Source organism: Ctenocephalides felis, unplaced genomic scaffold (assembly GCF_003426905.1).
Source record: "Ctenocephalides felis isolate EL2017-DRISC unplaced genomic scaffold, ASM342690v1 CF-g0.4_SCAFFOLD_01170, whole genome shotgun sequence".
NCBI classification, from domain to species: domain Eukaryota; kingdom Metazoa; phylum Arthropoda; class Insecta; order Siphonaptera; family Pulicidae; genus Ctenocephalides; species Ctenocephalides felis.
This window is the reverse complement of record NW_020537324.1, coordinates 3830466-3841543: the sequence shown is the minus strand read 5'-3', so window position 1 is coordinate 3841543 and position 11078 is coordinate 3830466. Positions and strand designations below refer to the sequence as shown.

Sequence of the window (11078 nt, the reverse complement as noted above, 5' to 3'; positions counted from 1 at the left end):
AACTGTTAAGTAAGTTGATATCAAAAACTATAATTTTAGAAAGCAATCTCAGTGGATGTAAAATAATTTTCCGTTCTTGTTTGAAATTACCGCCTAAAAATTCAAACGTTCATATGCATTTGTTGGTTATGTTGTTTTGCAAGTACTTCAACAGAAGAAAAAATAAATTAGGATTTGTTATTAATTATTGCCTTGTTTTAATTTAATTATTGATATTTTTGCATATTATCGCTTTGTTTATTATATTTTCAATTTCTCTACTAGATATGTTGCTCAATTCAGTTTTCAACAAGTTGTCATAAGTGCTGCCTTACGTTACTCACTTAACTGGTGTTGTCATATTTTGGTGAGGAGGTGTAAAAGTCTTGTGTTTTATTTTTGTTGTGATTTTTTTAATTAGATATGTGTTTATATCTTGACGCAGTGAGTAAATATGAACGTGGAATCATTATGGTAATATAGCATATTACCTATAAGGTAAATGAAAAGTGCAAATCTAACAAATATTTCTTCATTGGCCTCGTTCAGTCGTAGTAATTTCAAAATGGCGACTTCTGACGATGAACCCATGCACTTGTATGAGGTTTTCCAAAATTGTTTTAATAAAATAGCAAACAAACAACCCACACCCGATAAAGTCGGGTTTACTTCTACGTATGGAAATATGGATAATGGCATGTACGTTGCGGATGAATTTGGACATGACTTACCTAGATATACTGGTTCAAAAACATCCGACGGATTGTATCCAGAAACTTATTATCAAGATCCAACAAGCGCTTCTTGGTCCCCATACGGTTCTACTCCGAGTGGATACGTTCAAACACTGACGCCTTCAGGACCTCACGGCGCATCCGGCACCTATCTGCCATCCCATGGGCAGCTTTCACAGGATCCTTATGCGCTATCACCAGCTCAAGTCGAAGGCCATATGACCCCAAATCAAACTTTACCCCCCATGAGTACATTCCGAGGGCAAACTAATCAAAGTCAAGGACAGGTTTCTCCGGCAATATTTACTGGTCAGCATAGTCCAGCGATGGCAGGACCATCATTGAATCATAATCAGCCTGATACTTTTGTAGGGAAAGCTATGCAAACTATATACCCAACTGAACAGAGTATAAGTAGCTACAGTTCGAATCCTTCTACTCCTGTAAATTCTCCTCCGCCCTTACACAACACATCTACGTGGCAGCACTTATTAACAAGCCCCAATAATAATTTGCAAGGAATTCCCGGTTTGAATCAGCAAATGAATGGAGTAGCAGGGTCATCCATCATTGGCCATCCTAATGGTTTTCATACTGATTTAGCTGGCAATTTGCACAATATGGGAACACGAATGGAAGAGCGTCTGGATGATGCAATTAATGTACTGAGAAATCATGCAGAATCCCAATTAAGTATGGCTGGCACGAGTGGAGCAGGACCTTTTGCAACTGAAAAATTACCTTCTTTGGATGGATCATATCCTCTGCATGACAGCAGTTCAAGTGATGTTTTAGTTAAATTAGAAAGACCAGCAGGGGGAACGAGAAAACGTAAAGAGCCACCAGACTCTGATACAAAACCTAGTAGTTCAATGGAATCTCAAGGAGGTCAATCCAAAAATACTAAAAGATCTCGTAGGTATTGTTCGAGTGCAGATGAAGGTGATGATGGAGATCCAGCCAATAAAGCAGCTCGGGAAAAGGAAAGAAGGCAAGCTAATAATGTGCGTGAACGCATACGCATACGTGATATTAATGAAGCCCTTAAGGAATTAGGTCGAATGTGTATGACTCATTTGAAATCTGATAAACCTCAAACGAAACTAGGAATTTTGAATATGGCTGTGGAAGTAATTATGACCTTAGAGCAGCAGGTTCGCGAGCGCAACTTGAATCCCAAAGCGGCTTGTTTGAAACGAAGAGAGGAAGAAAAGGCAGAAGATGGGCCTAAACTGCCTCCACCTCATCACCTTTTGCCCCAGCCACCATACCCTGCGCCCCCTCAATAGCCCTGATTCCTCAAGTTAATGTGTCAAAACAGAAAGTGCCTGACTTCAAAACTGTGTGAGTGAGTTGTTCACAAAAACACCTATTTGGATGGGAAGATTATAAATAAATTTATATTATATCTATATTGAATTATATTTAAGCGGAATGAAGGAATCCTCAATAGGTTTTTTAATTACCGTAAAGTATTGTGAAAATATTAATATTATTATGATGCAGAATTTTCTATTAGCAGTCAAATGTTGTGGAGATCTGTTTCTACCATATATAAAATGATGTGCTCAAGGGCATGGACATGTTTGGTGTTACCGATCTAATGTTAACTAGCTTTCCATTAGAATGAAGGCAAATCTTTTCTAGATGTGTATTTTCTTATATTCTGACTAAATACAAGAGCTACAAAAATTTGAGATATGTTCACACCATTTAAGGCACTTGTTAATAGCCCATCAAATTGTATATATAAAAAGTGTTCAAAACTGCGACCAGTGGTACTATAAATATAATTTATGTAACGAGTTCATACTGAGCATTAACATCGAGTATGTCTAATAAAGGAAACCATTAAAATATATAGCAGCAATATATGCAGCTTCATTATTTTAATTTAAATAGTATTAATTCACTAGGGTGGATCATTTAGATATAGGTATATTTGAAATGCTGCTAATAGGAGCAACTTTGCATGATGTAGGTTGAAGATTAGATATTGTGCCACGAATTATACAATGCATTTTAAAAATTTTTGATAGCTATGGCCTAAACCTTTTTAAGCGAAGGCCGATACTTCGATGATGTAAAAGTTTAACTGTGATCTGAATTTATGGACAATGTTATTGCTCAATATGGACAATTGTATTATTTTATTTGGCCATATATTATTTCAAGTTATAAGCCAATTAAATTGTCTTAGTACGTTGACTATTTAATTGTTGATTAAATATGAAAAGAAGTAACTGCAAAGAAACATTTTTTATTTGGTATATAACTTGATAATATTTTTATGGTAGTTCTAATTTTTTTTAAATTATGTTTATTTACATATATTATATTTTAATATTTTACATGTAAAAATTATAAATGGCTACTTAAACAAATTTATTTTCCATACCATTTAGCAATATCTGATATTAATTATGATCATTTATAAATATATGAAATTATATGAAAATTAGTTTTTGGGGGTTTGATGACACTATGGGTTTGGAGACATTGCAAGCCCTTGCCATATTAGATCTAAGTGTTATGTTGGAATCGTATTTTCATTCTAATTCTGTAATTGTACATAATAGGGTTTCAGAGATATTTCTTTTATAGTGTCATCTTTGAACTTTTCGTATTCACAATATGCAAAAATATATTCTAATTTATTTGTAATGATTAACTTTAGTTTGATTTAGTTTTTCTTTGAACTGAGCTATTTTATAGTTTTAATTTATAATTTTAATATTCCAATGTACTGGATTTAATTGTCATGTTGCCAATATATTTTGTAATTATTTGTTACGAATTGAATAATTTAGATCATACTTTAATTTATTTAAAGTATGAAATGTTTTATTATAATGTAATTTTAGTGATGAAGTAACTAGTTTATATTTTTTTAAATGATGTTCTAGTAGTGCCATTCTTATATACAATATTCTTTTATGTAAGTTGCATATTTGAAACAAATGTAAATGCTTTTCAACATTATTTTTTTTAGAAAAAAATTCATGATCTATGTTTAGATCAAACAAAAAAAGCTACCAAAGTTATAATAATTAATTTTTATATGTTAATTTCAAAATTCAGATATATTAATTAATTATTTGTATAATTTTGCAACCGTAATAAATATTTCTATAAAATGTCTGGTTTCCATCTTGAAAATGTATAATTGCAGGATTTTATGGACAAATGGATTATTATTTCGCGAACGAAAACAAAACTTTGTGAATTTAAAATTCAAAATCATGTCTAAATAAAGTAATAAAAAAATGAACTAATTTGCGCAATGTAATACAAACCTAATAACATTTCTAAAAAAAACGAGGTTTTATGCCGATACATTTTCGTAAGTTTTGTATTGATTGTTTTAATTGTTTTAAATTTAGGCATGTACTAATATGATAATTGATAATAAATGCGATAAACGTCAACCATTATCGTATGTTGGCTGATTTGATGTTATCAAATAAAGATGGGTTGGCAACCAGTAGGTTAAAACAATATTTATTATTGGTTTAAATTCAAAACATTAATAGGTACTGCAGCGCCTGGTTTTCAAAATCATAATTGAATTGTTAATATGGGAAATCTGTTTCAATATTATTTGAAAGCGTGTGACAATTTAAAACAATGATTAATTTAATGAATGGGTTAATGGGTTGATGCCGTTGCATTGATGTGTTGGCAGCATGTAGGTCAATGGGTTTGCTCCGCGCGCAGGATGCAACCGAAGAGATGGTCGTGCGCTCTGTGCGATATTTCCCAGAAACTTTTTGTCATTTCATAGGTGCCAATGACGTTTCATGTTTTCGTCCTTGGTCATTGATTCATACCAAATTTTAAATCAAATCGTGCGCACGTACGTGATAAAATGATTTTTTAAAAAAATATGATAAAGACTTCAAAGGCAGGGGTAAGGATCGCCATCATATATTTATATACCTCTGTGGAACAGAACAGCTGTCAATTTTCTACAATCAACAAGTGCCCTGTGTAGTGCAATTGAGTGCAATCTACTCGTAAATATTATTATACATATATAAAGTGCCGCTTTATTATCCTTATATTTTTATGAGTGTGAATTTCCAAGCAATCGCTCACGTTGACCTTTAATCTCGTTTTTGTCATGGGACAAAGTATTATGTGAAAAATAAAGTACAACCAGTTTTCTTTGTGTCACTTGAATTCGCTTTACCTGCTACGTTGCTTTTATCAATATTATAAAGTCATTCTTTTATCTATTACACATATTTATTACATTTTGATAAGTGAAACATTCAAGTCTATAATTTTAGGTATAATGTGTACACAGCAGCTACTTTAAATATGCCCTGATGCAGTTTAAAATATATTCAATAATTTTTATTGCTGATTATAATTTTCACATTTTTTAATTAATTAATTAATTTTAATACACATTTTTATAAATACAAAATGACTGACCAACAAATTCAAGAATTAAGGAATGCATTTCTGCAAAAACTTGAAAAGGATGGAGCAGCAGATGTCGGTAAATATTTTTCTATTTACTACTTTTCTTTTACTATTTACTGGTTGATTGAGCATTATTTTTTTCTCAGGTGGATTTCATGAGGCCGATCTTAATCGTGTGAAAAACACTGACAAATGGTTGAAGCGATTTCTTGAGCACAATGATTATGATTTAAATCTATCATTGTCCATGCTCTGGGATACTTGTGAATGGAGAAAACAATTTGGCACAAATGGTTAGTAAAATATAACATATTTTCTTTAACAGTTTTTATGAAATTAAATATATTTGTAGATATATCAGAAAGCAATATAAAAATGGATATTATTCATGATGGGGGCTTCTTTAGTCATGGCCGTGATATTGATGGTAAAGCGTTATTAATTTTTAAAAGTAAAAAACATGTTAAAGGTCAAAAGGATATTAATGATTTGAAAAGATGTCTTGTTTATTGGCTAGATAGACTAGAAAGGTAAAAATTAACTACTTTTGCTCTTTGAACTTATTAGCTCTTAATAATTTTAAAATCTTATTGTAGAGAAGAGAATGGTGATTTGATCACGATTTTCTTTGATATGGCAGACACAGGGTTAAATAATATGGACATGGATTTCACAAAATATATTATTAGCTTATTTAAACAATACTTCCCACACTTTTTAAATTACATTGTAATTTTTGAAATGCCGTGGATATTAAATGGTAAGCGAAATATCATCACAAAATTTGATTAAAAGATAGTATTCATCTTTTTTATAATGATTCATTTCATTATTTTTTTTAGCTGCATTTAAAGTTATTAAAGCTTTACTACCAGCTAAAGCGGTGGCAAAAATGAAGTTTGTTAACAAGTCTACTTTGAAGGAAATTGTGTCACCGGAGCAAGCATTAGTTTGTTGGGGTGGTCGTGATCCTTATGAGTTCAGTTTTGTTTCTGAAATCAGACAGGATAATATTTATAATCCACAGTCCAAAATGCTTCAAGCCGGAGACATACCATCAAATAAGAAGGTAGGAATTTCATAAATATTGAATTTTAATATTGTTGTGCTGATTTTCACTATTATATTTTGGAACTTTATTGGTATTTTATCTTTATTGAAGCCTTGTTTTGTTGAATATTTTTGTCAAATTTAATGGAGCTTGATTATATGTGCAAAATCGCGTGCAGTTAATCAAAAACTGTTATTTAAAACATTTATAATAGTGAAAATATGCTTCATAATTTCTAAGACACGTGGTTATTTGGGTATCTATATTTTTTTACATTTATTGTTGCATAAGAAGTACAATTGTAATGGAACTTTATCTGTTGATTACCAATTATTTATCCAAGGTTATCTACTCAAAAAACATTTTGTTGTTTGAAATGATTCATGCACGAAAGTTATCATAGTGAATGTTTTTAGTTTTATCACAAATAAATATCAATGTATCTTACAAAATTTTATGTAGAATATGAAATTTTTATATTAGAATATGAAATTTTAAAACACGGTAATATTTGAAATTTGTTAGTTTGAAATTGATATAAGATATTATTGTTTGCAAATGTTAATCCATTTAAATTTCCTGAATGAGAAGCTTATGTTTTAGCTAAATAATCCGATTTCCTAATTTAGTTTTCTTGATGTTTCAAGTCATTTTGAATCATTTCATGCTAAATTTTGAACCTGTGTGTAGTTAAAATTTGACTCAACGACGGCTGTACCGATTTCAAAATTTAAAAGCCATTCTTAAGGAATTGAGTTGATTAGTTTTGTGAGGCAATTGTCTCTTTATAATTAGCAGATAAGTGCACGTTTTTGCAATATAACCTGCGCCGATTTTGAAAATTTAAAAACCGTAAGATATTAGTTGGAAATTGTGCTGATCGTTTTTAGAAAATATCGGTCTAGTCATTTAATAGTAAATAAAAATGATTTTTTGTGATTTTGATAAAATTTCACAAAATATTATAGGCATATGAAAAGTGGTTCAATTATGACAATTCATTAATAATGGAACGATGAGGAGCGCTCTTAGGGCATACATGGTGTATGTGTGACAAATTTGTTTGAAATTGAATAAATTACAATAGTTTCTAACATTGTTAGGCACTACAACAAATCGCTATATACTTATATAAGTTAATGAAGTGTAAATAATCGATCTAATTTAAAAAAAAATCAATATATTAATTTTCTTAGCGATTAAGTCGCTTATTTACACGTATCCGGAAGTTCATGAACTTGTCTCAAGGCAAATGCCACTATAGTTCAATGTTTTAATTTGCTCAAATTTGTTTTTGTGTATGCGTTTTTATAATAATTACTAATTAGTTTAAGGTATTTTTGCACATTTATAATTCTTTTTAAAATATATCCTTACGATTGGTTAAAATATATCCCTCAAGAGACGCGCGCATACGTGAACTTTACATCACACACCACCACTATTTTATTGATTTCTCTGAGGCACATGTTCTGAAACACATTTTAAAAAAGCATAAAAATATATTCTACACTCATGTTTTGCACTTAAATATTGTTTATAAATTCGTATTCAGCGTCTACGTAATTATCTCCAATGGTAAAATAATCTTTAATGCAAGTTTCATTTAATGTTTTGCTTTCGTGAGCTGAATTTGATATGTTTATTGTTGGAAAACAAATACGCTCTCTTATAATTAAACTCGGTTCGGTGTTATTGTGCAGCAGTTCATTTGAAACAATCGTTCCAGTCGACGACTTTTGAAAGCGTCGATGATTTTTATTCATTTTAAATTAGATTTTTCATTTCATAATTTGTTGATCCGTCATTAAGACATTAGAATATATTTGTTACCTACCAGTAATCGCTAGTAAATATAAGACGACAATGCAGAAAATGCAGGTGAATAAAATTTATTTTACCTTAACCTGGGTATTTCATAGGATATTTAGTTATTTTCCTTGTAGTGTTGCTAGGTTTGAATTTTACTTTTTTTTTACCAAATCATTCCAATATTTTGGATTTTCAATTGTTTTACAAACTTTTATTTTATAATTTGTGATTCTGATATTTAAGCATAAGAATATTTGTTATTTATAGTAAATAGGCTTTCAAAATGCGGAAAATGCAGGTGAAGAATATGTATTAATAAAATTTAAATTTGAAATATATTTTTATATTATTCGGTAAAAATAAATCTGTATAAATTGTTGAAAGTAGTATTAGCTAGTATTAGGCGACTAAAATGCAGAAAATTCAGGTGATTGTATTAATAAAATTTTATTTTACTCTAAAGTAATAATTACTTCATAGGCTAATTAGTAGTTCTCCTTGAGATATTGTTATTTTTGAAATTTATTTTCTATTATTCAAGAGAAATACTTTTTATATAATGTGTTTTGACCAATTCAGCATAGGAAGGTTTGGAATTTCAAGTTTTTTTCTGGACAAATAACAAAGTGACATAACAAAGATTCTTTATTTATTTTTTTATTGATAAACGTGTTTATTTTATGTGATATTAACCTTGTGTATTATTAGTTGCAGAATAAGACTTTGTTCATTTTAAATTATCATGTCATTATAAAGTAAAGATGCGTTTTGAGCGATCGGTTAGATTATTATTGTTTAAACTTATAAATTTATCATATTATATATATATATATATATATATATATATATATGTGTGTGTGTGTGTGTGTGTGTATTTGTGTAGTTCTCTGGATAAGGAATCCAAATTTGAAATACAGAAGTTTTTTAAAAAAATATAATAAATGCATTAATTCGACGATTCGATTAATGCAAATATCCTTCGGCGAATCGTCCTTTAATAAAACTTGCTCTGTATTAAAATGTAATTTTTAATTTATCGTTTCCAGGTTCATTTTGCAGAAGGATCTCCGACCGCAGATACCGCCGAAAGCCTGGAAGATAAGAATGGTGGTAAGTTATTTTCCTAATTTTGATTTTAAACCAACTTCCGCAAATATTTTAATGGCATGTTTTAAAATAGCCGGTAACTTTTCACCTTTTATTGGATGCCTTTTAGCATATTGGATATATAGTAAATAGCCGCACCTAAACTGTAGCAGTGTTTGTGGTGCCTATATCCATCCATTCCCATTTTGACCTTTAAGTTAATTATCTTTTTAGTGTGGCACGAGACGCTTGGGATATTACAAACGTCGTATATGAGAATTACGTATTTATACACTAAAGTTTTTATATAAAATAAATTTATTTCTTCAGGCGAAATGCTCCACGTGACTCCAGTTGATACTATCACATTCCAAAAAGATGGCAACGAAATGGTTGGTACGATTACTATTACAAACAAAGACACTGGCACCATTACGTATAAGGTAATTATAATAAACATAATATTATCTCTTAAATTTTGTAGTACATAAATATTCAATCATGTGCTTCGTTTTATAATTAAATTTGTAAGTTTAGTAATATAATGCAGCTTTATTGCATTTATGAAACTAGGTGCATTTTGTTTTAATTTATGGTAATATTGAATATTATTAAGCATGATGTAATTTATTAGAGATCAAAATAATAGAAGAACGTAATTATTCAATTTGCTACCAAGAAATCTGTTTGACTGAAGAAAACTAAATTGCAGAGTACCTACAAATTATGAACATACATATATAAAAAGTATGTAGTTGGTAATATTTATATTTGTAATATACCTTCTCATGACAAACATTACATTTTGCAATTAGAGTATTGCAAATACTTGTAAATATTTATTATATTACAGTTTATTATATTACAGCCAGTCAAATTTTATTGAACTCGATTGATATTAGACTTGATTTGATTGCAACTTGAATCAAGTTATTGTGTAGTACTGATAATTCTATTTAAGTTTTGAATCAACATATTCTCTTCTTATATTATCAGATTAAAACCACATCTCCGGAGAAGTTTCGTGTTCGTCCAAGCACTGGACCTCTAGCACCAGGCGCTTCGGTTTCTATAACAGTGACATTACATGCAGGTTATCATTCTACGGGTTTTGCTAAGGACAAGTTTTTAGTCATGGGTATTGCTTTACCTGCTGAGGGTCAAGGCGAAATGAGCGCTCAAGAATTGGGAGAAATTTGGAAGGTAACAAATTAAAAAAATCAATAAAATTAGAGGCTACTGAAGTTCATTAATGAGGTTAAGGATTAAAAATATGATTTTGGTTTATATTTTAATATTTGCTCAAAAATGAACATAGCAATAAAGGTGTTGAAATATGTTGTTAGTAATAATGAAAGACTATTATCATATGGTGAATCATAATTATATTTCTTATTTCAGAATCCTAGTAATTATAATGTGGAACAACATAGACTGAAATGCATTTTACCTGGACTTCCAGAAAATGCTAAAAATGGCGGTATTTTAAATTCAGAACCTGATTCTAAACAAAATATGAGCCAAGTGCTAGCCAAGGTTTGTTCATATAAAATGTGTAATTAAGATTTTGAGAAAGATCTTATATTAATAATGATTATTCTATCTTTTAGTTGACACAATTAGTAGAGAATAACAATAAACTTCAAGCGCAAGTTAATTTTATCCAGAGCTTGCAATGGGTTTTGATGGTTTTACTTCTTTTATTTGCTGCTATATTTTTGTACACAATAAAAAATCAGTCGGAAGTCAATAGTGAAAATCACTGCATGAAATATTAGATGATAAACATATCCTTGGGGTTGTCAAGAAATATACACCCTGTATATTTTTCTATCTAAGAATATAAAAATCAGTATATATTAAGTGCAATAATAATATATAAACATTATTTAATAATATATACATCACAACTTACATGTATTGTAAGTTAATATATGAACTGTTATTGTATTGTTAATTTTTTACATGCTTGTTGAAAATAAACT

At 29.8% G+C, this 11078-nt stretch overlaps 2 protein-coding genes across 3 annotated transcripts; both read left to right on the top strand.

The window, feature by feature from the left end:
- The first annotated feature begins 341 nt into the window (after window positions 1-341).
- On the top strand, window positions 342-2875 carry LOC113366656 (protein daughterless). Its single transcript, XM_026608298.1, has one exon. The coding sequence runs from the start codon at window positions 482-484 to the stop codon at window positions 2000-2002; it is 1521 nt and encodes a 506-aa protein (XP_026464083.1). The 5' UTR covers window positions 342-481; the 3' UTR covers window positions 2003-2875.
- Window positions 2876-4437: 1562 nt separating this feature from the next.
- LOC113366257 (motile sperm domain-containing protein 2-like) lies at window positions 4438-10965 on the top strand. 2 transcript variants are annotated; one of them, XM_026607836.1, is made up of 11 exons: window positions 4438-4623; window positions 5006-5220; window positions 5291-5437; window positions 5497-5674; window positions 5741-5904; window positions 5987-6213; window positions 9054-9117; window positions 9424-9536; window positions 10090-10296; window positions 10495-10629; window positions 10704-10965. In XM_026607836.1, the coding sequence occupies exons 2-11, from the start codon at window positions 5145-5147 to the stop codon at window positions 10869-10871; spliced, it is 1479 nt and encodes a 492-aa protein (XP_026463621.1). In that variant the 5' UTR covers window positions 4438-4623; window positions 5006-5144; the 3' UTR covers window positions 10872-10965. The 2 variants fall into 2 exon arrangements, with proteins under 2 accessions (XP_026463621.1, XP_026463620.1); XM_026607835.1 differs by having other exon boundaries at window positions 4438-4729.
- The last annotated feature ends 113 nt before the right edge of the window (window positions 10966-11078 follow it).

Excerpts from the sequence above, each read along its gene's own strand:
- LOC113366656 (XM_026608298.1), top strand. The coding sequence starts at position 482 with ATGAAAAGTGCAAATCTAACAAATATTTCTTCATTGGCCTCGTTCAGT.
- LOC113366257 (XM_026607836.1), top strand. The coding sequence starts at position 5,145 with ATGACTGACCAACAAATTCAAGAATTAAGGAATGCATTTCTGCAAAAA. Across the intron at positions 5,438-5,496 it reads AAAACAATTTGGCACAAATG|ATATATCAGAAAGCAATATA; the intron begins GTTAGTAAAATA and ends ATATATTTGTAG. Across the intron at positions 9,537-10,089 it reads CTGGCACCATTACGTATAAG|ATTAAAACCACATCTCCGGA; the intron begins GTAATTATAATA and ends TTATATTATCAG.